Source organism: Neofelis nebulosa, chromosome 8 (assembly GCF_028018385.1).
Source record: "Neofelis nebulosa isolate mNeoNeb1 chromosome 8, mNeoNeb1.pri, whole genome shotgun sequence".
Taxonomy (NCBI): domain Eukaryota; kingdom Metazoa; phylum Chordata; class Mammalia; order Carnivora; family Felidae; genus Neofelis; species Neofelis nebulosa.
The window spans coordinates 117,532,917-117,560,184 of NC_080789.1; the positions used below are offsets into that span (position 1 = coordinate 117,532,917).

General features: G+C 42.1%; 1 protein-coding gene across 5 annotated transcripts in view; it reads left to right on the top strand.

Annotated features, from left to right (window-relative positions):
- The first annotated feature begins 7,937 nt into the window (after window positions 1-7,937).
- MKX (mohawk homeobox) overlaps window positions 7,938-27,268 on the top strand; it is a 68,795-nt gene continuing 49,464 nt past the window's right edge. The window contains exons 1-5 of one of the 5 annotated variants that reach the window (XM_058681615.1): window positions 7,938-8,658; window positions 10,850-11,116; window positions 12,897-13,056; window positions 21,794-21,947; window positions 22,376-22,711. In XM_058681615.1, the coding sequence (XP_058537598.1) occupies window positions 10,929-11,116; window positions 12,897-13,056; window positions 21,794-21,947; window positions 22,376-22,711 (838 nt within the window). In that variant the 5' untranslated portion in view covers window positions 7,938-8,658; window positions 10,850-10,928. Of the gene's footprint in view, window positions 8,659-9,758; window positions 10,012-10,505; window positions 10,594-10,849; window positions 11,117-12,896; window positions 13,057-21,793; window positions 21,948-22,375; window positions 22,712-27,268 lie in introns of those variants that run through there. The other 4 variants (XM_058681619.1, XM_058681616.1, XM_058681614.1 and 1 more) reach the window with 4 other exon arrangements.

Here is a 27,268-nt window from a genome sequence, read left to right on the forward strand (position 1 = left end):
TCATGATAGTATATTTGTCAAGGTAGAGGGATGCAACATAGTTTATTTAACAATGTTTTAGCTTGATTTGCAATTTTTAAATATTTAGGCATATGGGGTGTAGGCGTTCATTTGTACTCTTGCCTTGGACTAATGTCCTCTAACAAATGCTAGAAGCAGGCCTAACAACTATCACAAACCAAAACAAAACAGAACAAAGACATAACAGCAAGAAGAAGTTCATGAAGTTGTAGGAGCCACTATCATTTCCTCAGGCTCCTGAGTCAAAGCTACTGATTTTCACCTCCCTTGAGATATGCCACTTATAATCATGCTGTGTCTACTCCTACAACAAAGCAACATTTCCAGATTGCTGGGGCTATTCCAAAGCATGTTGTTTTTCATCGCTGAACCACTTCACTGCCTGGTGGGAAGGATGTTCTCCAGATTTAGAGAACCCACAGAAGAGTCAGCAGTTATTGGCTCTTGAATGTGACCACACACATGAAGATTAGCATGAAGTACAACCTTTTGACCATGATGTCGGAGCTGTGGGAAGACATCACATTCTAGGTGATGAGAAAAAAGGCCACATACGGAAAGGAAAGCAAACACATTGGCTGAATTTCCTGCTCTTAAGTGAGGAACCAAAAGGTGTGCAACATATTTAGCTGCGCCTACAATTACGCAGTCAAGTATTTAGAGTTCTTTCTTTCTACCATTCCTATGTACCGCAAAGAGGCAGTTGGTTATAGTAAGGTGATTCAGCAAACAAACCCTGGCACCTGCCAGACTGCATTCAAATCCTGGCTCCACCAGCAATCAACCTGTGACTTAGGGCCAGTCTATGCCTCTGTGTCTTCTTCTACCAAATGGGTACTAATGGGTGCTTACCCCAAAGGGTGGCTGTGAGAATGAGTTAAGTGCCTAGAATAGTACATAGTAAGTGCTGTGTTCATATTATGTAATTAAAAAAAAAATCCTTTATTATGTCCCCATTTATAAGAGTCCAGAAGAGCAATGTTAGGATATTGTGTCTTGAGCTGACTGCTACTACAGGTCTAAGAAAAAAAAAATTGTGACATTTGGATATCACAAGGCTTCTCTTATCCTAGACTTTGGGCTATTTAAATTGCACAATTCATTGGCAAAACACCTTTTTTCCTTTTCCCTTTCCTGTAGCCCACACTCCTTTCTAAACAGGATTTATGACATCAAAGCACACCTAGGAAACTTCAATGAATATCAAAACAAATGGATGGCTAATGACTTAAGATCACTGTGTAGTTCTAGGTGCAGACCTGATGCCCCCACCCCCCCAACCCCAATCAGCTGCCTGCTGATGGGCCTGGAGTCCAGATACTTGGGCGAGAATTTGTCTCTTCTTGCTGAGGAGCAGTGGAGGCTTCTCCCTATAAGCCTCGAGAATTACCTCGCCACCACATATGACAAGTTTATTCACAAAACTCCTCTCCTTCAATCCCTCTCTCCCTTCAACAGTTTTCCAAAGGAGTGTGAAGGTGGAGGGCCAGAGGTAGGTTGCAGGAAGGCCTGGACAAGGAAAGGAGGAAAGAAAAATCACCCGCTAACCTGTGTGTTTACTCTCGCTGTAATTTTTTTTTTCAATGGAAGCCCTAAAACTCTCTCTTGAAATCCAGAGGTTTTTGGCATAAAACTTAAAAAAGTCTGATGTAAGAGGTGAAAACGCTGTTTTTCAATCAGGCTCAAATTTCTGAAGTAATGATCTTTTTGCATGTTTTCGGGAAGGATGTTGGTAATACGGTTACAAAATTTTTAGCAGACACATAAAATGGCCCTTCTATCGTCTTCAAGCTCCCTCATGCATTTCTACAGATGATTTACAGATTTACTGGATTCAAGAAATCTTTATATCAGGCACCTTAAAACGTTTTAGATGAGGTATGTTTGTTTTCTGGTGCTTTCTTAACAAGTTTGTAAGCTAGGCAAGGATCATGTCTTTTAAATCAAGATCATGCAGTTCTTGGCACAGGATTTTGCATGCAGGTGTCCCATAAATATTTACTGTTGATTATTAAAAAAGAAAACAATGAAAAAAATCGTTTGAATTTTGTGGGGTTTTGGGGAGAGACAGGAGGAAGGGATCCAGAAAACAGTAATTCTTACAAATTAATCACCATTTTCCATTCCTTAAAAACATAAGCACCAAAACTCAAACACCAATACTGGGTCTAAAGGTATGTCAATACCTTTTTTAAAGGTGGTTAAAATAAAAAAAAAAATAATAACAGCATCAAGAATATTGTAAAAATAATGAGGTTGATTCTCTACACACATTAACACATTCTTGGGAGGAGAGGGGAGAAAGCATGCTTTCTTTACACCCCCTTTCCCATTCTCTTTGTTTGTGGCAGCCTCTAGTCATCTAAAAAGCACTTTGCTTAAGCCCACTGGTAGTAACTTTGTACAGGCACGCATTATGCAGGGTACGGACTAAGTCCTCTTGGCCAGGAAACCCCCTAATACAGTGACTTCCAGGAGGGGCAGTTTATTTGTCTCTCATATCAGTCCAGCTGAGAAGGCCACATCCAGGGGATCAGCAAACACAACCTCAGGTCACATCTAGCCTGCTGAATGTTTCTGTTTCTGAAGGAAGAACGGTCTTCACATATGGCTGAAAAAATGTCAAAGGAAGCACATTGGGTGGCACAGGAAAATCCCATAAAATTGAATCTTCAGTGTGCATTAAATAGTTTCACTGAGACACAGCAACGCTCATTCATTGACTCATTCATAGTTAAGCATTATCTATGGTGGTTTTCACACTGTAATTGGCAGAGTTGAACACAGAATTTATTACCCACAAAACCTAAAATATTTACTGTCCAGCCCTTTCCAGAAAAAGTTAGCTGAGCCCAGGCCCAGAAGCTCTCACCCATGTGGTCCATGCAAGGTCCCAGATTGCTTTCATCTTGTGGCTCTGCTGTTCTTTGAGTTGTTATCTGATTAGTAGGTGTGGACCACGGCCACATCCATGTTCTAGCCCTTGGTAACTGGGAAGAGTTAAAGAGGAGGGCAAGCAATTTCTTTTTAAGCATGTTAAGCAAAAGTTGAACACATCACTTTTGCTCACATGTATTCCTTTGGTGAACTTATTCAAATATCCTACACATAGGTGAAAACAGGAGGATGAAAATGAAAGCAGGAAAAATGGATGGGGCCAGTCAAAAGCTTGAAACAGCATGAGGTACATATAGTAATTAAATCTTAAAACTGAACTAAATCTTAAAACTTAAGTACCTGAAGTCCATTAGTTCCAAATATAGAGTCATACTAACTTGTGATCAAAAGTCTTTGCTAAATTTATTAAAATGGCCACTTTTTGATGTGCGAGCAAATTGATTTTCAAGATACAATAATCTCCTGGGAGAAATTCTTGTATTTCAATGTACACTTCGAGGATAAAATGTTCTCCAGATTCTCCTTATGACCCCAGTCTATAGTGTATTTTCATGTGTGTAATGGAATAGAGACTCTGTGATTGTCAGTGGCTACTGAAAATATTTTGGAATCAAGGGAAAAGATGAGGTATTAGTGTCCCAGGGTTACTTCAGGTCCTGTCTCAAGCTCTATGAAGTAGAACAAAAAACAGCAATCCACCTGGATCTCAATGCTACTGACTGTTTACCATTTGCATTTCTGTACTTTTATGTAGCTAATGTTTTGTAGAAATGAGGGCAAGAAGATATTTGCATTTTTGTCCAGAGTGAATTTGACTCATATGCAATCAGATTGAAGGTTCTCATCTTAACAGGTTGCTTTGCGGGGAGGGGGGGGGGGGAAGGGGGGGGCGGTGGGGAAGGGGGGGGAATCACATTTCACAAAAAGTTGAGCAAGAAAAAAGATGCATTTTACTTTCACAAATCACGGATAGCAGGGACTCATCACTTTTACAAATAACCTTATATTGCTCATGGTCGGTTATCGTTTGGTTCTGTGATGCATTTGAAAAGCTCTGTGCAGCCGTACTCTACCCTGGAGAATATGGCTGCCTGAAACTGCTCTCTTCCTTCTGAGCAGGACCGCGACAAAATAAACGGCAAGTTCGTCCTAGAACAGTATTGAATTAGCCTTCTAAATTAGAACCATAACCAGGCCATGCATATTACTATTTCGATACTTGACATGCTCTGAAATTAGAAACAGAATAATATTGGAAGTCTTTGGCGTGCAGGATGCTTTTAAATTTTTGAAGATTAAATTTATTATAGTCTATTGGGTTTTGCAACATCTCTTAAAGCCTTCTTAGACCAACCTACATGTGGAAAGGAATACGCCATATATACGAGAAAAGTAATTTCAAATCAATGAGGGGAAACTCTTTAATAGACACCATAGGAATAACTGACTATTCAACTGAAGAAAAAAAAGCCAAATTACAGCTCTATCTCACAACATATACAGATTAATTCCAGAAGGACTAAAGAGCCAAGTGAAAACAATTTTTTAAAGTATTAGAAGAAAATATTTTAAAAGCCTTTGTAAGGAAGACACAAAACCCAGAATTCAAAAAGGAAAATGCAGACCTATTGACCTATATTCACATTTAAACCTTCTGTGAGGCAAAACCAAAAAGGCAAAAGGTGGATGTCAGGCCAGATGACGCTTGCAATATATAAAGCATATATATCATGGAAAAATCATTTATAAAGACTTTATAAAAGCGACAAGGCATCTAATAAAGATATAAGCAAGTTTCTTCAATGAAGAAACCCAACTGGCTTATAAACGAATGAAAAGGTTTTCAAACAAGAAGACATTATTTTACCCATCATACTGGCAAACATTATGAAGTCCAAACATATGAAACATATGCTGTGTTAGCATGTCAGGAAATGGAGACTTTGTGGAGGTACAGGTTGGAGGGAAATTTGGAAATATTTATCAAAATTTTAAAATCATGATTCCTTCAACCCAGTAATTCTATGTCTGTGTAGCGATTCCTAGAAAAATGTTTACACGTGTGCAGAAATAATCATAAACAAGGGTGTGTAATGCTTATAATAGTGAACATTGAAAAGGCAGAAATGATGAGGAATGGCTAAATAGATTATGGAGCATTATGTAACAGTTAAAACTATGGATTTGTATTTATAGGTACTCACATGAAAATTCTCTATGAAATTGAATGAGAAAGCAAGTTTTAGTTTAGTTCTGTGTGTCTCTGTATGTGTACCCTTCTGTAAGGTATGGTCTCATTTCTTTCAGAAGGTCATAAAACAAAACTATTATGTTTTGTTTGTATTCATGGATGTGAACGCAGAGAAAACCATCGAGAGGATACACATCAAACCAGTGGTGGCCACCTCTCGGTGGTTGAGTCTCAGGAACGTGACTGGGTGGAGTTAGCAGAAGAGGGACTTGCACTTGGACTCTGTTCCTTGCTTGAGAATGAATTTATGGAGAAGACCCCCTCTCTGACAGAACTTATCCTGCATTATTAATGCAATCAAAGTCAAATTATAAACAAAGTGAAAATGCCTTGCGGAATTTGGAGGGCTCCTATTCGACTGGTTTGCCCACGATGTTTCTGCAGCTGTGTCTTTCTCTGCTTGTTATGTTGTTCCACTTACGCACTTCAACATGTATCTCTACGACTCATGCTGGCCAAGTGTGAGGTTGAACCTGCTATTTGTCCATAAATTTACTATTTAATAACATTTGGATGGAAAGTGACAAAATTTCCCTGGCTTTGTAATTTATTTCATTGCCTATAAGTAATAACCAGAAAAGAGAGTTTAAAAGCAACCCTTATTTTCAAAAACTTTGACCAATATTTTTTGTGAAACATCAGGCCCCTTGGTAAAATATCAAAATGCTTAAAATGAAAGCTTCTTTTTTTCTTGTAAGAAAGGAAAATTATTTATATTTATAACTACACTCCAGGTCTAACAGAACGAATTAAGATTTCTGCCAAATGTTGTACTTGACATTTTTCTAGCTTTAGCAATTGCAATACGTTACTTTCACATTTAAAAAATATCTTAATAATAGTATATGGCAAATTTATGGAAAAATTGACATCTTCATTTTATACTCTAGTAAATTCGGACTAAGCCAACATCAAATTAACCAGAATTCAGACTCGATTTTGAGAATTTGGACTCAACTTTTCTGACTTCTGGCCTAAACTGTTTTTCTCTTTTCTCTGCATATGGCTATCTCCCACAAACTATATACTCTCTAAAGCTTCTGATGGTGCTTTCTAAAATTGCAAGGTTTAGTTCTGAGGATTATGATATAGCATTTCATATACTGACTTTAGAGTACAGCATTAGAAGCTAAGTAAAATTCACCTTTGGAAAAGGTGGAATTAAATATAATGATAACTGTATTTGAACTGTGGGTTAAAATAAAGAAGAAACTTCACTCTTGGATAGAGAATGAAACTTGCAAAAATAAAATTTTGGTCTATTGCAAAATACATGTTTATTTGTACATTACAGAAGGATTCTCCATACTATTTCATTTTAAAACCTACCCTCCATTGTGGGTTTTGTTTTCTCATTTTAAAATGGATTCTAATTACTATATTCTAAAGTAATTCTGCATTACTTTTTCAGTGACTTAAGTCTAAGGTGTATATTATTCCTATACCAAATTAAAAATTTTTTGCAACATTTTTTGCTGTATATTTTATATCAGACTTTAAGAAACCACATCTCACATGTAAATTGATCTTAAGTCAAAGTCCTCTAAATGCATTTTTAAGTTGTGTAAATGCAGTTAAGACTAAAGCAACTAAAGTAGTATCTTATACTAAAGTATCCTGCTCCATGAGTCCATGAGTCAGTATGGTACTATGAAATTGCAAGCGACTACATACTGCCCATTGCTTTACCGAGAGCAGCTGACCAAAATATATGTCAGAGGGGCGTTTTACAGCTGATTTCCTGATAATGTCTGGTGACCACATTATAGAGAGTGTTATAGAGAGGATAGGGGAAAACCGGGCTATTTCCTCTTGTGAATTATCAAATACCAGTTGTTGTGAAACTTACTCGCTGTAAGTCTGTGGCTGAAATGTTCTGATGTTTCCCTCACTTAAATTCCCACAGCGAGGTCGGTAGACCTCTGTGTCTATTGAACTCACACTGCAACAAGTCAAGTGCAGCGCCAATGATGAAATGAGAATGCCCAACCGCAAATGATACAATAAAAGAAAACACGGACATTGGAAAATGTGATCAAATGATAATATTTATCTACCTAATGCGCAAAAACTTAAAAGTTCGTCCTTCTATGCTTTAGATTGTGCCACCGCCCGTTTGCCGTCGCATAGTTTGGGAGATAACATAGAGGAAAATTCGAAGGTGTGATTAGTCTTGGCAATAATAGCTTTAACATATATTTTAACCACTTCCAGGCCACATAAATGGAAGATGCTTAGGTGGGCCACTGCCCCAGAGCTGGCCAGCCACCTTGAAGGAGAAAAGAACAAATGATGCCATAACTTTCAGGTTTGGAAAAATCTACTTTCGCTCTTATAAAAAGACGAAGGTGTCGCTGCTGCCTCAAGGCCGGCGGCGAGAAGGCGGACGGCTTCGTGCTCGGCGCCTTGCGGATCTTCAAGGCTGCCAGAAGCTCCAAGCTTCCAGTTGCACCTAAACCACAGCTTTTGTTACTCTCCTATTTGGGGTGATGGTGGGAAGGGAACCATCATCAATAAAAGAATCTGAGAGGCATTCTCTCCCCTTGCACTGTGTCCCAGCTCGGGATTCTCCCAAGTGCCATCCCCCTTCCTCCATGCAGATGTCTGGCCCTGGGCTCGCCTTCTCTTCCATACCTGGGTCACAGTGGGTTGGGCACCAGGGCTCGCTCGCCCCGGCCTTGCCTCCCTCCACCCCTACGTCCCGTGGCGAGCGCAGCCTCTCCAGCCCTGGCCTCGGACGGTGAATGTGTGTCTGGCTTTGAAACAGCGCGGACCTCAGAAGCCCAGTGACAGCAGAAAAGCAGCTCCCGGGGCGCCAAGCACCTTCTGCAATACGCTCACGCGTTGTAGACACAAACCCGTGCTCTAACTGTACTCCAGCTAATCGCGAAGAAAATTAAGGGCGCGTCGTAAAGCTCTCTCCAGCCTAGCCACGCGTGGCTAAATTTCCAGCTCTCGGGCCAGCTAACACGCGGGATTTGCACCGCAGCGTCTCGGCTTCCAGAGCCCAAGCCCGGCGCTACTTGCGGCTTCTCCGATTTCTCCCCTAAGTGCGAAGGAAATAGCCCCTTTTGCTCAGCGCCTGCGGGGCCGGCGGATCTGAGAGCGGGGCCCCGCTGGGGAAGACGCGGCGGGCCGGGGACTCCCCGGCGGCGCCTGCAGCGGCGGCTCCTCTGCGAGGGTTAACTGCAGTGCCCGCTGCCGGGAGGGTGCTGAGGCTTCCTCTCGCCGGCCCGGGAACGTGGATACCGCGCCTGCAGGATGTTCGCCGGCTGGGCCCGGCAGTCAAGAAACATGAGAAGGCCTCGGTATTCCTGTTCCCGGGCCGCGCGCGCCCGTCTGAGTAAATAAAGCCGAGACGACGGCGGTGGCGGCGGTGAGCGCGCTGGAGCCCGCGCGGAGAACATGAGGCGGGGATGGGAGTGCGCCTAGCCTCGACGCGGGAGAGCCAGCCGCCCTGCCGCCGGCCGCCGGCCCCACCGCCACAGGTACAGCCCGCGGGTCCCGGCGTCCCAGCTCAGGGCCTCGGGACGGGAGGCTCGCTCTGGCCCCGGAGCTACTCCTTCCCTCTGCCCCGGGAGCCTCCGCTGTCCCCGCCCTTCCCCCACTTCCCTCCGAGGTCCAGTGGGCACGCGCCCGGGTGGTGGCCAAGGCTGGCCAGAGGGTCCGCGAGGCGCCTGGGCGCCCACCTGATTGCCCCTCCTTGGCTTTAAAATTGCTCGCGGGCGTTGGGCGGGGTAGTTCCGCGGGGAAGGAGCTCCCCAAGCAACAGTTTGGAGTGAGTCAGGGTGAGGGTAAGTGGGGAGCACTGCAGCGGAGAAGAGGTGCTGAGGACCGTGGTGGGGCGCCGGGTGAGGTCCAGGTACCGTGCTTCACATGCCCTCCCCCACCCCGCAACCCCTCGAGTCAGGACCCAGTTCTCGGACCTTCGCAGCCCCCGGCCACCTCGCTTGCTGCCTGCAGACCCGGACCGCGCCGGGTGTCTGTGGTTGCGATGTCTATGTGGGCTTGGGACAGCGCGGAAGGGTCCGGTAGGGCAAACCTCGCAGCGGAGTCGCTAGGAAAAACTAGCCGTTGAATATAGGAGGACAGGACTGTGGTGGGGAAACACTGTGGGACTGGAAAAGGGCGTGTTTTACAAATAGCGCAGCGTGAACGCAAAGCACTAAGCGCACCGATTTAAAAAAAAAAAAAAAAAAAAAAAAGGCTAGTCCTGACCTTAGAACAGAGGCTGCGGGCACGGAAATTTGCTTTGACACTTCTCGCCGAGGCTGCGTGCACACTCCAGACACGTACCTGTCTGCGTGGGAGGACTCAGCCTTGTGGTACACGGGGCAGCCAGCAGAAGTCTGACTTCACCTCTCCACGAACACTGACGGTAGCCGTCGCTTAGCCTCTGTGGTCACGGCCCTAAATGTCGCGCGTGGCCGCTCGTGTGATGGCTGGAGGGCGGGGCAGGGGGCGTTGGCAAGTGTGGGAGCTCGACATGGCTGATGATCTGTGTGTGTGTTAGGGGTAGCAGCCCCCGCTGCGGCGGGGCGGGGTGAGGGGGCTCTGGCAGTTGTGCCCAGGCTACTGGGAAGAAACAGGAGCTAACCCGAAGCGCGAGGGCGGGGTGATGGGGGCGATAACGCCACTGCTAAGCGGCGGCGCAGACTTGAACCTGAGGCCTGCGCTCTTCGGCAGGAGGCTCCCGGCCGCCGCGACCTGGGAGGTGAGCTGAAAGCTTTTTCAATGACGGCAGCCGCAGGCTTGGTGGTGCGCGGACCGCGACGCCTCCTTCCGCTCCTAACATCTATGCAACCTCTGAAATGGTTCCCCGAGACCCCAGAAAGGGGCGGGTGAGTCAGGGCTTCGAGTTCGAGGCTCACACCCACGCTGCGTAAGAGGACAGCACTGACAGCGGGTTCTGGGAGGCCCGGGACTCCGGCGCCTTTGACCAGCCGGGACCTTGCGCGTCCTGCAGCGGGCAGGGGGGTGGTAGGAAGACTTGGGGGGAGGTAGACTATGTGGTACATTTGTCCCTGGTGCCACTTAACTTTGTAGCTTAGAAGTCAGCTCACTTTCCCTGCCCTTACCTCCACCCCCCAGGGACCTCAGCCGGAATAAGAATTTCGGGGTTTCAGCCAAACCATCCAGGATCTAGAAAACATGAAAATCCCCGGAATCCCGGTGTGGCCTGGGACTCATTAACCGGGGCTTGCAGATGCAGTTGTTCATATTACCCAAAAATTTCCCTTCCTTCCAACCCCTCCTTCCAACCCGAGAGCTCCGAGATGCTTTAGACTTCCGTTGTGGCTGAAGAACGCCCCCCCCCTCCCACTCCGCCGCGCCTATTCCGCTCCGCTAACCCGAGTGCACTTCTTCCAGATTAAAACCGAGAAAAGAACTCCTTTAGGAATTACTTCCCTTTGCCTACGCGGGTAAATTATCCGTGGTTGAGGTTCCTTGGAACGATCGCCGGGGCTAGGAAGAGGGTAGAGACCAGGAGCGTGCGGGGGATTGGTGCGAAGGGAGGAGCGGTGTAGCCAGGTGGGGAGAGGCAAGGGTTCCCTTGTCCAGGTGTGGCGCCGCCGCTCCTCCTCTCGGCTCCCCAGGCCAGAGCCTCCGCGGAGTCCGGGGCTCGGGACGCGTAGGGAGGTGAGCACTGAGCGAGTAACGTGATGCATCTTCTCCTAGAACCCGAGCCCTGCGGAGCTCCCGGCGGCCAGGCCTCAAGGCGCAGCGGCCGCGCGGCGCGCCTCTGCCTGCCGGCACCATGAACACCATCGTCTTCAACAAGCTCAGCGGCGCCGTGCTTTTTGAGGACCGCGGTGCTCCCGAACGGGAAAGGGGCAGCCGGCCCTATGGTGGCGTCCTAGACAGTCCCCACGCCCGCCCCGAGGTGGGCATTCCGGACGGCCCGCCCCTCAAGGACAACCTCGGCCTAAGACACCGCAGGACTGGGTATGCGCACCCTGCCGGGACCCCTGCCCGCCTGCAGCCTGGAGGGGTGGGAGTGGCAGCCGCAGCCGCAGCCCGGGGGTCAGGGGCCCGGAGCTCCCGGGAGGGCAGGTCTCCGCCCCTGGTCTCGCGGATTGTCCTTTTAAGGCATTAGTTTCTCAAAATATAAGGGAATCGGTTCATCAAGATAGCTCAAAAGGCTTGTTGGAAACGGTGCCTCAGTCCTCCCATACCTGGACCTCAGGGTAGGGGGCTCCCTGCCCCTCTGCGGACCGCGGGTGCAGATGAGCGGATGAGAGTGAGGCAGAAAGGACTGAGCGGGACGCCCAGGAACAGGGCAGGGGCAAGCAATCGGGGCTTCCCAGGTCAGGCCAGCCCCGTGGGCTTCCCCTCTCATGTCACGACAGGGCCTCGCCACGGCCTCGAAGCTCGAGGTGCCTCGGCCAAGGTGTTGGCAAGGTCGGCTCTCCGCAGGACGCCCGGGACGCGCGCGCGGCTCGGCGGGGCCCGCTGCGAGCCCGGAGGAGGAGGCCGCGGGCCTGCCGGACCGAGTTTCGGTTTAGCCGGGTGAGGGGCTGCCGGGGAGCGTAGAGCTCGCGGGTGGGCCCGCAGCGCCTGCTGCGGAGGCGTCGCGGCTGCTCCCGGAGCGCCCCGCGCGGGGAGGGGGAGCCGTCCTGGGCGTCTCCACCTGAAAGATTGCATCAGCTGCTTGTTCTGCGGCGTTGTTGGTTAGTAAAATAGAGATTAGGTTTCGTCAAAATGTTACTACCAGTCCTTTCGGATGGAGTTGCATTTCAAAGTGTTTAAAGAGGCGAAAGTCCTGGAGGCTAAGGCGCAGGCGCGCGAGCTTCCCTGAGTAGCCGGCCGCGCGAGCGGCCGCGCGGCGACACCTCCCGGAGCCGCGGGGGAGCGCAGCGCCGGGCACCCGGCTCCGGGCTGCTCCGGCCTCTTCCTCCTTTGAATGTGCTTTCCTCAGAGTTTTCTTTCTTTTTTTTTTCTTTTTCCTTAACTTTACCCAATGAGACGGAGTGCTCCATGCTTTTTAACCCTACCTTAAGTCGGAAAAAGGCCCCTAGAGTGTTTTTTAGGTTCAGCCTCTATCCTCTACAAACAACTTGGTTGGAAAGTTCCCCCTGTTTCCAGAGGACCAAAGGAAGTAGAGAGCGAGAAGAGAAGCGGGGCGGGGGGGAGGGGGACGGCCGTCATTCCTTGCTTTATTCCCGACGTCCAGTGGGCAACCTTTACTTTGACCGCGGGCGACTGGAAGCCCCGAGCGCCTGGAAGCCAGGCGTGAGTTCCCCAAAAGAACGTTCGAGAGCTGGCAGCAGCCTGACCCAACCCGCGAGGCCACAGCCTCTCAAGGGCGCGGTGCAGGGGGGCGAGGGGTCGCCAGTCAGATGACTTAGCCTTCGTCACCTAAACCTCTAACCCCTGGGTGCTGGCTTCAAGATATCCCCTCTTCCAAGATAAACTTAGTATCCCTCACTGCCACCTGACCCCCTGCGACGGCCAGGCCATTTCAAAGAGAGGTGCCCAGGGAGGGATTTTCGCGCCCAGAAGCCCTGTGGCTCCCTCCCCGGCCTCGCCTCAGCCTGGAGGCTTCTGGCGGGCACCTACCTCCCAGCCGGATGCCCCGGGGTGCGGGACGCGGGGTCGGCAGCCGTTCCCGGTGGGCGCGTGGCCGCGGGCGCGAAGGTGTCCAGACGCGGGGGACCCCGGTGGGGGGGGGGGGCGCTGCAGCCGGGCGGCGCGGCTCACCCGGGCTTCCTCTCCCGGTGTCCAGGGCCAGGCAGAATGGCGGGAAGGTGAGGCACAAGCGGCAGGCTCTGCAGGACATGGCGCGGCCCCTCAAGCAGTGGCTTTACAAGCACCGTGACAACCCGTACCCCACCAAGACCGAGAAGATCCTCCTGGCGCTGGGCTCGCAGATGACGCTAGTGCAGGTAACCGCGGCCGAGGCGCGGGCGCGCGTCGACTTTGCGCGGATCTGCACGTGGCGCGCCTCCAGCCGCGCAGGGATCAGGCCCCTGGAGGCCCGTCCAGGTGCTCAGGCTCCTGCCTCCGAGGATGCTGAGGGCTTGGCACGGGGGCAGAGTTGTGTTGTAGGAAGTTTCTGGGTTTCCTCTCAAGCTTAGCTACCAATTCAGTGCGCATGCCCCGTTCAGGCGGGACTGCTCGGTGTTTTGTTAGGGAGGGCGGTGAAAAGTCAGCTGCGAGTTATGAGAAGGTGCCTGGGAATCTGGACCGGTGTGCGGCACCTAGATGGCTACAGATGGGACTATCTGCAGTGATTTTCAAACCTGAGTGTGCGTTGGAATCCCTCGGAGGACTTTCTCAAATTCACATTGCTGGGCCCCACACCAGAGTTTTTGATTCAGTAGTAGGTCTGGGGTGGGGTGGATGATTTGCATTTCTAACAAGTTCTCTGGACAATGCCGAAGCTGCTGGCCCTGGATGATGCTTTGAGAGCCATGCAGAAAGGCATTCCACATTAGGGCCCCATATGAAAGGTCAAGTACAGGATAACTTTAAAAATTGCCTTTACTGACAGAGCTAGGAGATGGAGTGGAAGGGCAAGAAGTGGGCTTTGAATTTTTTGTTTGTTTGTTTGTTTGTTTGTTTGTTTGTTTGTTTGTTTAAATATGAGACATCCCAAGTGTTAGATAGAAGCCACAAATTTTGCTTCTGGAATCTTCCCACTGTGGTTAGGAAGAGACCAATTTCAAGTAGTTGGTTTACTTTGTCAAGAGTAGAGAAAGGGTACAAGTTTGTTTCTTCTCCAACCAACAACACTCCAACCAACAACATTTGACTGAATTTTTCCCTACAGAGTCTTATTTGATATTCACAGAAACATGGCCAGGAAGAGCAGTTATCAGCATTTTACAGATGATGTGACCAAGGCACTGTGGAAGTTAAGTGTTAGTAAGGGGTAGAGGTGGGCCTGGAAATAATGCAATTCCAGATCAAATGCTTTTTCCAACACACCACAGTCTTCTTTAATAAATTTGGTGGCATGAACTTTTATGCATGCAAACAGAGCAAATTTATTCAGAAATAGGAGGAGCTAAATGAGCTAAGAAGTTTCATATATTATAGTAGTACTACATGACTGCATCTGTGAAGTTTTGGTTATTTCATTAAATTTATAGTGAGGGAGACCCCAAATAAAGACAATATTTAACTACTAGATAAAATAAAACTTGCTTTCCAGAGTATTTAAAATTGTCATTTTAGGAATTGCTGGAAAGTTTGACAAAGCATGAAAGTTGACTTGTATTCAAGCTTATTAAAACTATAATATGCATTTGTCTGCTTATATTCAGAATACAATTTTAGGGGAAAACATCTGTTTTGCTTCATGTTAACAGGCAATAGTATTAATAGTGATTTGCTGCAGCACTGGAGGGGAAAATTTATTTAGTGTTCTTGGCTTAATATCTGTTTAACATAAAACTATGAATTTTCAGTGATTCCAGTCAGAAAAACTTGACTTGTGAAAATAAATGCATATGTTCAAATTTCAGTTTAAACAGGTATGCTATTTATTTTGAAAATACACCAGTTTATAGAGCTATTTGAATGTTTCACAATGATGTCAGCAATAAAGCATTAGATTAATTTGGTTTATCATACAGTTCCATATTTAATGCTTGCATTCTTTCATACAGAAAGCAAAAAAAAAATGACATAGCTAGAGCATCTTTTTTGAGAGAGAAAGAGAAGGGAAAGCATGAGTGGGTGAGGCATAGAGGGGAGAGAGAGAGAGACAGAGACAGAGAGAGAGAGAGAGAGAGAGAGAGAGAGAGAGAATCTTAAGCAGGCTCCATGCTTAGCATTGAGCCTATGTCAGGGCTTGGTCTCACGACCAGGAGTTTAAGACCTGAGCTGAAATCAAGATCAGACACTTAACTGACTGAGCCACCCAACACCCCAGGACATTTTTTTTTTAATTTTTAAGTTTATTTATTTATTTTGAGAGAGAGAGAATCCCAAATAGGCTCCTCACAGTGAGGTAAGAGCCCGACGTAGGGCTCGAACCCATGAAAGGGAAGACCATGATCTGAGCCAAAATCAAGAGTCCGAGGCTTAACCGACTGAGCCACCCAGCTGCCCCCACACTAGAACATTTTTTAATTATGAAAACTAATATTGTCATTAGCAGAGACGTTTAAATTTTTGTGTACAGTGGCTTTGTTGAGATGCAGTCCACATAGTTGTAATTTTAATACAGAATCAAATTATTTTCTACCTCTAATGATAGTTTGAACACAAATAATTATTCTTTTTGTATTAAAGATCTTGGTAACCCTGTTACAGTCTTCTAATTAACATGAAGTTTTCATTCATGTAGTGAAAACTTGTCATTGCATTTTCTTTCTCTTACACTAAATCTCAGAAAATAAAAGTGCACTAAATTATTTAATTTTTAAATGGGGCAAAGATAATTGTTTATAATAATAAGTCATCCCTGCCTAACGATTTCCAAATTTTTATAGGAAATGAAGTTGGTTTCTGGAACTGTGTAGTGATAAATGGAAAAAATCAAAATGTATAGAATAGCCAAGGGATGTTAAATGTAGTAATCCAATTTGGGTCTAGTTATTTTCAATTAGGCATAATAGGATATCTACGTAAGAATATACATATATATATACGTAAATATATATATATATACATATATATATATGTACACACACATATATATCTATCTACACCTGACCCTTGAACAACACAAGTGTTAGGGTGCCAACCCTCCCCACAAGTAAAAAATCCACATATTTTTGACTCCCCAAAAACTTAACTACTAGTAGCCTACTGTTGACTGTAAGCCTTACCAATAACATGAATAGTCGATCAACACATATTTTGTATGTTATACATATTCTGTAGTGTATTCTTACAATAAAGTAAGCTAGAGAAATGAAAATGTTATTAAGAAAATTGTAAGGAAGAGAAAATACATTTACAGTATTGTATTTTGTTGAAAAACTGTATAAGTGGTCCCATGCAATTCAAACTTGTGTTGTTCAAGAGTCAACTGCACTTATGTTGATATATGTGGGACAGTTTGTGAAAGTCAAACATACATTAAGCATCCAAGCAAATTCTGACTCTATGGGAAACCAAATAAATTATGTAAATACTTTACACTTCTGGAGGAAAAAATATAAACCTGTGAGCTGAATAAAGCTTTTGATCCCTGCAAATTAGACCCCAGTGAATAAATTTCTCCTGTGGAGTCAGGCTTCTTGAGTAGAGCAATCATGTCTTTTTCATGTCTTTCAATACCCCCATATCACCCCAGCACTGTGCTTTCCATAAACTGTTCGTACATGTTTGTAGAGTGAAGAGGTCTAATTGGGGAATACCATTATAATCACCATGTGGTTTTCCAAAACACCATTCTGAACCTTGGTTAATGTCTTGAAATCTGACAAAGATATTCTAGTTTTAAAATACATTCCATTGAACACACATTATCTTTAATGCTATATGATGGTTTATAGACCAGCAAGAATAAAACTCATTTTATTATTTTCAGTATATCTGGAAATATGTCGTATTTTCATGTCGGTGGACAAATATGGAGTGTTCCCCTTATTTCTGATTCCAAACTCCTTTTAGTTGTTTATTGCAGTACCTCCTATCTGTTTTCATGACTGATGTTAATAAGTGGCTAACATAACTTTTTTCCTTAATTACAAGAGTATCCTATTTCAAGAATGTCTTTTACACTTAACATTTTCCTTTTGGCTGTGTGTCAAATTGTTAAACCTCTCATGAAATGTAGTTTTGCCTTGTTTTGTTGCTCTTAAATTGATAAGGAAGGGCATAAAACCTGGTCAGCAGTCTCCACTAGACCTAGAAGCAAGAAACTGAAACTTTAGTGGAAGAAATATCTTCAGGACCACAAAAGGTACTTTTTCTGACAGGTAGAAGTTCTAAGGACATTAATCCATGGCTACATTTTATATAGCCCTGAAAAACGAAGCAGAAAGAGCTATGTATTGTTAATCTGGCATCTTCCTAACGAGATATAAACATTTTCATAAAATTGACAGGTAATGACGTGTGTGTGTGTACTTTAATCAACCAAAATATTCCATTGTGCTTAATTTCTATGGCTACCCACTGTTTCAACATTACAAAAAATATACTCTGTAGTGCCTAAATGTAAACAGCTTTATTGTGGAATAACACAAAATGGTATGCAGTTGGTGTTTTGTATTATCATAGGATATAGAGCTTACTACAGAATAATTGCCTTGGAAGAAGTTTTTCAGAGAAGGGCAGATGGGGGCTATATTTGATTTCAAAGTTTCCCATTGTTCATGTGTATATATTTTTAAATATGTGTATGTATATATACATATATATGTATGTATATATACATACACATATTTATTTATTTATTTATTTATTTATTTATTTATTTATTTACTTGTTTATAAGAGTGAAATGTCTTCTTGGGATGCCTTCTTTCATGATCACAATACAGAGTGCAATGCATGTGGAGTTAGTTTGAGATTCCATTTAATGACTGAATGTTAATGCTTCCTCTTCTTATAGAAGTTTCACATTCCTATGATAATGTCCATGTGCCATTGGTTAAAATTGCTACTTTCTAAGATTTTGCCCCTTCTGTTGACATAGCGCCTTTTTTGCTAGCTGAGTGCTTCTGTTGAGATATATATGTAGTTATCAACTGCAAGGATTATGGCAACTGTTAAATATTCAACAGAATCTCAGATTGCTCTTTCTACATTATTCCAAGTGTTACACTACATGGTGTGGAAATGAGGTTTTCAATGTTTCCATTGAGTAACTCAGAATAAGTTTGTTAATTCTATATATTCAAAGGTGGACATATGCCATCTTATCCCTTTGGGCTTACTACAGTGATTGCTCTGTCAATACGATCAATGTAAACACCTCTGTTAGAGTAGGGATGAAAACTACTTAGTTTTCCCTTCCAACTTCTAGATATTTGGTTCTCCAAGCTTTCACTATAAAATACAGTGTTTTTAAAGCTCTCAGTTTCATATCAAAATGCTGTTGCAGAACCTATCCATGTTACCCATGTTATCCATGGAGGCCTATTCATGTAAAATAGAAGTTAATGAGATTTGCAAGGAATCCATAGTAAATTAAAGGTAGAAAATCTGAACTGGTATTTTTACCTTCTGTGAAACAGATGGAATTTACATTAATTCATCAGGAAAAAAAAATTGCGAAACAGCATTTATGCAAATTTCTTAACCAACTGTTTGTTTGCTGTTTGCATGACTTAATGCAAGCAGATATTAAGCACCTTGAACTATATCCCGTCCTTAATTGTACTGTAAATTTCTGGCAATAAAATACTGGCAGAGTAAATATATTAGCATTTTTTTTGCCAGTCAAAGTTATGAAATCAGGTCAGAGACGCCCATGTTAGTATCAGCAAACCTTTCTGGAAAATCTTCTAATATGTAATTAATATATTATGGTAAGAGCTGAGTATATAGAGCACAAAAAAAGGATATGATCTGTGTATATGAAAATGTAATCCCACCATGATATTTAAAGGTCCCCATTTTGGGGCACCTGGGTGGTGCAGTCATTTGATCTTCCGACTTCTGCTAGGGTCATGATCTCACAATTCATGAGTTCGAGCCCTGCATCAGGCTCTGTGCTGACAGCTCAGAGCCTAGAACCTGCTTCAGATTCTGTCTCTCTCTCTCTCTCTCTCTCTCTCTCTCTCTCTCTATCTGCCCCTCCCCTACTCACACTCTATCTTTCTCTCTCTCTCAAAAATAAATAGTTTTTAAAAATTAAAATAAAAAATAAAGGTCCCCATTTTTGTATGTTAGAATTATAGTGTGTTCATGTTTTTGAAATTAGAAGGCCATTGCATTTTAATAAAAATATGGAGACTTGCATGAGAATTGTATTTTATACTATATTATGTGATGGTTGTACTAAGATTTAAGGTTAGTTAAGATTTAAAGTTAGTCTGAATTATATGATGTTTAGTAAAGAAAGTAATCAAGTTTTGGTGCTGGATTCCAATAAATATAAGCTACATAGGCATAGGAGAAGTTGCGGTTTGTCCTCTGCATGTCAAGGGGGCAGAGAAGGACATAAACACACATGTCTGATTGCCTGAAAGGGTGGTGGTCAAGGGCAGAAGATAGGTTAGTACCGACTATAAACGGAATGAATTAACACTTCTGTAGGAGAGTGTAGACTATATTCACAGATCTTAGTTTTTAGGGTTGGCCAGGATGTTAGGAACCATCTAATGCATTTTATACATGAAGGGTTTGAAGTTCAGAAAAGTTGAGTGACTTCCCAAATCCACACATGTATTTGGCAAATTCAAAACAGGAAACCAGGTCTCTTTCCATTTACACCACAGTTATAGGATAACAGGACACCAATGAGGATTTGAAGAAGGTAAGCATTTAAATCATAATGGCACATCAACACTTGAATTTGATGGTGGTGGTGAAGATTCATTCAAGTTCATAGAATGGAAGATATGGAAGTTCAGGAAAATAATGTTCTAAAATTCCCAGTTATTACTAATAAGGACATGGGTGAATACATCGGCCATGATGTGCACCAGGCATTTCGTGCTTCCATAGTGAATGTTCACCCATATATCACAGTTAATATGTAGTTCTCTGCTAATCCTTCCATGTGTGCAGGGGACGAAATTTATCTTAACAGTAAACATTCCTAGCACTGACCACCATGGCTAGAGCACAAGAGCTACTCAATATATATTTGTTGAATGAATAGTCCCAGAAGTTGTCTGTCTATAGAGGTTGGAGAAGACTGAGAATTTGAAGCCAGATGAAATCATAGTTATAATAGCACAACTTAATAGGAAAGAGGGGTTGATAAAGACTAAGACTTCTGAAAAGCCACGTGAGTTATCACATCAATGCACATAAATTTAAGAGGACAGTTGTTACTTAAAACACAAAGAAAGTAATTAATATTGAATGTATATATTATATATGATATGTTTTGTATACATGTGTGCATGTATGTGTATGTGTGTGTAAATTGGGAAAAGCTACTATGCTTTAAAAACCCCTGGAGATAAAGAGGAAAAAGTCGTGTTTTTGTTTTTTAAAAAAGGAGGATTCACTATAGGCTCATTCAATAATTAGGTCTTTGGCAATGTGTAGAACTGTATATTTATATTATAAATCTAAAAAAATAAAAAAGAAACTTCCGATGCAAGCATTACCACACAAACTATTATAGTAATGTGGACTCATGTTCTAGAATAAATTGGCAGAAAGATGTAATTCTCTTTCCACATTTCATTCTTTTAAAAGCCAATATTGGCCTTTCTGGTTATTTACTTATATATCTTTTCCCTGATGATACCCTGATATTTTGAAGGAAATCTCAAGTACCATCTTAACCTCTGGAAATCCAACAGCATCTTTTACAAACATGGAAACACCTTTCCTTTTTTTACAGTGTTTGTTTCTTTGTCTTCACTTATTTGCTTCAGGAGCACTTGACTTTCAACTTAAAGCTGGGTGTTAATTGGCATTTTTTCTTCCTCTACTTGTCTGATTGCTCTATTTGATTGTGTTCCTAGCTCCTCTTTTATATTCCTGCCCTTGGATCTCTAGAGGTGTCCAGGGTTTGGTCTTCAACCACCTTTCTGCCTACTCAAAACTGCCTGCTGTCACTTCTGTGCATTTGACCCGTGTCTGATCTTCCTCTCCCTTAAGTCTCAGATATCATTTTTGTTTTCTTTCTGCCCATCTCACCAGTATGCTTTTCTAGTACCTCAAACTAATCATTCCCCAAACCAAGCACATCATTTCATCCTTAAACAGTTCTACTTTCTGTCTCAAAATGGCACTGTCCTTCTCTTGATTACACAGGCATGACTCAAGATCATCTTTAACTTTTCTGTCTTCCTTACCCACCACAATATCTCTGGAATTTGACTTATATTTGTTCCCATGTCCTCTTTATTGGGAACACACTTCCCTATCCATTATACATGACATATTCCTTCAACTCTTCACTTAATTCCTCATGATGTCTTGAGTCATATATGAAAGTAACTCCTCCTTCCTTTGGATTCCTGTATCATTATATTTCAATGCCTTTTAAGCCATTCATCACATTCTTTCCTATATTAAAGTTATTTAGGGGCACCTGGGTGGCTTAGTTGGTTGAGCGGCTGACTTCAGTTCAGGACATGATCTCACAGCTCATGAGTTCGAGCCATGCATTGGGCTCTGTGTTGACAACTCAGAGCCTGGAACCTGCTTCCGATTCTGTGTCTCCCACTCTCTCTGCCCCTCCCCTGCTCATGCTCTGTCTGTCTCTCTTTCTCAAAAATAAATAAACATCAAAAAAAACTTTTCAAGTTATCCCTCTTACTATACTGAACATTTGATTGCAAGGCCTGTTTTTGGTTTTTGTTGTTGTTGTTGTTTGTTTATTCCCAGAATACAGTATGCACTCAGTCTCTATAGTAAGTGCTCAGCATGTTTGTTGAATGAATGAATGGAATGAATGTCTAATACTATTACATTCAGAGAATACTTAATGATCAGATATACTGAGAAAGGCTTTGGTCCTTTGTGGGAAAGTAATTATGTGATGGGTCGTATTTTATGTTTTGTTAATTGAAAAATAAAACTTTTTTAGGTGTCAAATTGGTTTGCTAATGCAAGACGTCGGCTTAAGAATACTGTTCGACAGCCAGATTTAAGCTGGGCTTTAAGAATAAAGTTGTACAACAAATACGTTCAAGGAAATGCTGAGCGGCTTAGTGTAAGCAGCGATGATTCGTGTTCCGAAGGTTTGTTAATATTTTTATTTTGCTTTGCCTCCACTACCAGGAAGTTCACCCCAATTGCTCTTTTTAAGGTTGACTCCACAAAACATAATGGTGCCATAATGGTTCTTTTTTATTGCATGAAGTAACTTCACTTTTACAATACTATAAATGACCAACAGAATTATGGCTGCTTCCTCTTGTTTATAGATTTATCGTGTATCAGGATAACATTTTCTCTGAAATTCATTAAAATTAAAATACCATAGGGAGAGATTACATAGATTCCTACTTCCTGTGCCTAAAAATTAATCTTGAATATCAATGACAATTTTATACACTTTAAATAAATATTCTTTCTTTATGTATATATTCAGTGATTAACTGTAACAGTTGGGTGGCTGGGAGAAAAGTATATGTAAGTATTACCTAGTGATATTTTTCTCCCTTAGACGGAGAAAATCCTCCAAGAAACCACATAAATGAAGGGGGCTATAATAATCCAGTTCACCATCCTGTGATTAAAAGTGAGAGCTCAGTCATAAAAGCTGGAGTGAGGCCAGAGTCACGGGCCAGTGAGGACTACGTATCACCCCCAAAATACAAGAGCAGCTTATTGAATCGTTACCTTAACGACTCTTTGAGACACGTCATGGCCACAAATGCTGCCATGATGGGAAAGACAAGGCAAAGAAACCATTCGGGATCTTTTAGCTCCAACGAATTTGAGGAAGAATTGGTGTCTCCTTCATCATCGGAAACCGAAGGCAACTTTGTCTATCGTACAGGTAAGTCCGTGCTTTTCATGACACCTTGTTTAAAACAGCACTAAAACTGCAGCGAGGGGTTTATTTCATCAGGTATAAAGGCATAATTTTTATTGCTTTTGCACAAGATTATTCACATATATATAGCCCATAATTTAATTTGAAAGCTTTGTTTTGTTTCTAATTACCAGATGTGCTTCTTAGTGGATAATGGTCTACTGGGGATTTTCACTCTTAATGATGAATATGAGAATTTTCATTCTTCATAGTAATTTTCAATCTCAATGGTACACATTCTTGGAGGAGGAATGCCCTGAATTATAACCAGCCATGCAAATACTTTGTATTTCATCTTTTCTCTTAAGATGATTGCTAATAGTGATGGAAAATGAACACAAATTAGCATGGGTGCCAAGACTCTTGTGAAGGAAAAGTGTAGGTTTGGCTTAAATTGCTTTGGAAATTTTACTTTTATTCCTGGAAAGCACAAGTAGAGCTGATAAATAGCTTTGAAATTTTTACTTTTATTCCAAAAATGATTGATTTCTGCCTGTCCAGATCTTTCTGGTGGAGTAGTGAGTTTGGTAAAAATTTCTGTCTTGACTTCAGTTTCCAGAGAGTTTTGCTCATAAAGAGTGTTTGAGCAACTTGCTTCAGACCAAAGGATATGTGTGACCTACATCTGGTATAGATAAGAGTCCAGGTCCTGGAAATGCCTTCAAATGAGACTTAGAAATGTTAGAGCTGGAAGTAACCTCAGGAAGCATCTAGTCCAGCCATGTTAGATCATTAATAAGAAAACCCAGACCAGAAACACATAGCTCTTCTATGTTACTCTTCTCCAGATCAGTAACACAGCTGAGCCTGAATAAGAGGTAGGAAAACATAACTACTACCAGACCCTGATGACTGTTATTATTATATCTACTACCTCCAATGATTTATTGAGTAGTTATGACATGCTAGGCCCTCTGCTAAATATTGCACAAACTTTGCTGCAGGTGACCCTTGTAAAGACCTTGATATGTGAATAGTAGGGCTTTATAAAGGAATTTAAATTTGGTCTATTTAATATACCTTTCAGATTATTTAACCAGAGGTCTTCTTTTCAAGTAAGATATGTTATCTGTGAGGATTCAGAGGAAATCTCAACACATTTTTTTTTTTACTTAAAATTTTTTTAATGTTTTTTTTTTTATTTTTTGAGGGAGAAGGAAAGCATGAGCGGGGGAGGGGCAGAGAGAGAAGGTGATACAGAATCTGAAGCAGGCTCCAGGCTCCAAGCTGTCAGCACAGAGCCTGATGCGAGGCTTGAACCCATGAATCATGAGATCATGACCTGAGCCAAAGTCGAACATTTAACTGATTGAACCACCCAGGCGCCCCCTCAACACATTTTTAAAGACTTAAATTAGCCACATTGTTTGTTTGCGGTTCCAGGGCCAACAGTGAAAACAACTCTAAATGCTCTGAGATATAAAATGAGTCTTGTAAATAATGATTGGGTCTAGGAAGAAGTAAAAGATGCAATAAAAGACTATTTCGCTAATAATTTTAAAATTTTAAAACTACGTATATCTAGTGTGAGCAGAGCGGACAGAACTTGGAGATGATTTAAAGCTTTGTTGAATTTTATTTGAAGAGATAAGAAAGGATAGGAAATCAAGTCATTCAAGTACAGATAAATGAAAAGAATAAAAATAAAACAAAAAAAAGTTAGAATGGAAAGCTGAAAACTAGATAAATTAAGACTTCACTCTGAAAGAAATACTAAAAGAAAAAAGCAAAAATTGGTACGGAATAAAATTGGAAGTGAAAAAAGAGCTATAGCAGTCAATATATAGTTATTAAAAATATTTTTAAATTATGGTGTATTATGCACAGTTGTTTGACATATGCAAATGTGTAGATTAATTGGTATTATCCACACAAATTAAATTATAAAATTATAATGAGAAAAGTTGTAAATGACCACTGATGCAGGAAAAATCAAGGTTTTTAGTAAAACTCCATTTCCAAAACACATGATTTGATATTCAGTGGATTTTTCCCCAAACTTTGAAGAAGTAATTAATTCTCATGCTTTCTGCATTTTTCTCAAGCATGTAAAAATATGGGAAGTATGTCAGTTTTTAAAAATGTAAATGTTATCCTAATCCAAAGCCAGATTAAAATAGCATAAAAATCAACCTTTTTATTTATGATACTGATACTGACTATAAAGCAACATGAGGAATATTGATAACATAAGGTTAAGTGAAAAACAATTTAAAATTGTGGAAACATTGAATGCAATTGTGACATTACAAATATATATGGACAAAAACAAGGAAGATTTTTTGGAAACAATGAAAATTAATTTTGATTAGATGGAATAATTGAAGGTCTGTTACTTTTGTAAATTTCTTACACATTTCTTTATGTTGCCCAGTAAAAACAAATTTGAAATTTACCCAGTATGATGCGTCTTATGAAAATGCATAAGGTTCCAACTTCGTCTCAGGTCATGATCTCACAGTTTGTGAGTTAGAGCCCCTCATAGGGCTCTGGGCTGATAGCTCGGAGCCTGGAGCCTGCTTTAGATTCTGTCTCTCAATCTCTCTGCCCCTCCCCTGCTTGTTCTCTCTCTCTCTCTCTCTCTCTCTCTCTCAAAAATAAATATTAAAACAATTATTTAAAAAAAGAAAATGCATGCTCTTTTCAAAGAAAATAAAATAGAAAACCAAAGAGTGATTAGCATGCCTGTATAGTTGATGCTTCTCAAAGTGAAATATCTTGGCCATTTATTTTTATTAAAGTCTTCAATGGCCTATTCATTTGCCAAGTTCTATTTTTAAATAAAAACCTATTTTTTAGTTTTGCAAGCAATGAGAAAGCAGCCTAGACACGTAAACTTCTGGTTTTCCATGCATGTGTATAAACTTTTAAAAGAACAGAATACATTGTTTGGTTTTGTGGATAGAGAATTGAGAAGGACTGGTGGTCTAAGACTGGTCTGCTAAATCTCAGCCCGAAACAATAAATGGCTGTCTTCTGGGGGAAGCGAATGACAACGTTGCTGCAATTGTATCTGGCTGATGCCACTCATGCATAAATAGAACAGGGGATTTCAATAAATACTTTCTGAGCAACTACTATGGTTTTCGCTGGCATACAGGCTTATTCTGAATTCCTTCAATTCCTTCTGGTTATATCTTTCTTTCTTCACCTAAACAGAAACCCTCTAAATCTGCTATTAAACACCACTCCCCTCCCCCACCCCAGTTTTACAGGAGTGCAAAGATTTCAACTTTCAAATTGTTTTTCAAGAATAGATCACCTTTAAACACAATTTCTTAGTTTATCTATGCTAAAACATTTTATTCGTTTTTCCACACATTTTTGCTATCTTATGATGCATTTCATTAATGATATGGAACCAAAAGGCCAAATGAAAGAGTTGGTATGTGGAAGGATAATGCATTGCTGAATTTTATTTCACTTGTTGTTGTTAAATTCTAGGAGAGTTAAGCCCACTAGATTATAAAGTAATCCTAATTGAAACATGTAGGTGAATAGAACTCTTTTCTAAGTTAGTATGAATTAATCAGATTAGCTTTCTCTCCACCTGACTGACAACATCAACGTAGATACAAACATGTTTCTGTTGATTTTATGTAGACATTAAATATTTCTCTGTAATCTAAGTCTCCCCGTCATGTAGAAAAAGAAAGATTTTTATTTTCATGGGGTGTAATAGGCTTTCAACACATATTGGCTAAAAAAACATTTCTGAGGGCGGAAATTATACCGTTAGAATTGATTAGAATTATTAAGGCTATTGCTTCTAAAGAAAAATACTACTCAAGAGGATTTAGTTACTCAGTGTTGTCTGTTGAATTAAGTTGTCTGCATTAAAATTATAATACTTATCATCATGTCAGGTTAATGGATGACAATTTTCAGGTATTTGATGGAGTGAATTCCCATTACAAACTGACCTCAAGGCCCCTAACCCTTCGATGGGTCTGCCCTCTGAGGTGTCTTTAATATCCACCTCCACTCCTATTGAATCAGTACTGATATTCTCCAGATGCGACCATCCGTGAAGGAGCCATCTGCCATCTGTCCCACCTACAGAGTAAGTTCTCATTGGAGCCTTTCCTGACTTGTGTTCGAGTCTGATTTACCCTTAAAAGACTATTACATTTCCTTCTTTGCTGAAGGAGAGCAGGGAGGTTTCTAAGAAGTGTACTGACGAGGGGAAAATCAGGCAAGTCTTGAAATAAAATGTGTGGACTTCCCCGCACTTCTTTTGCTCGGCTTGAGGACAAGTCCCTGTTATGTTCTTTCTTTTTGCAGCTCACAATTTATAAATGGCTAGTACATTCGAATGGTTATTCTCTGAGCCCCACTGCTCTGCAAGTATATAATTCATAAATTTAACCAGCTCCCACAGGCTGAATGCTTAAACTTCATCTTGTTAAACTGTCTAAAATCCCTCTTAATTAGACACATCTGGTGCAGCAAAAACATATAGGAACATAGAACTCTTTTCTATGTTAGTGTGAATTAACCAGATTAGCTTCCCTTCCACTT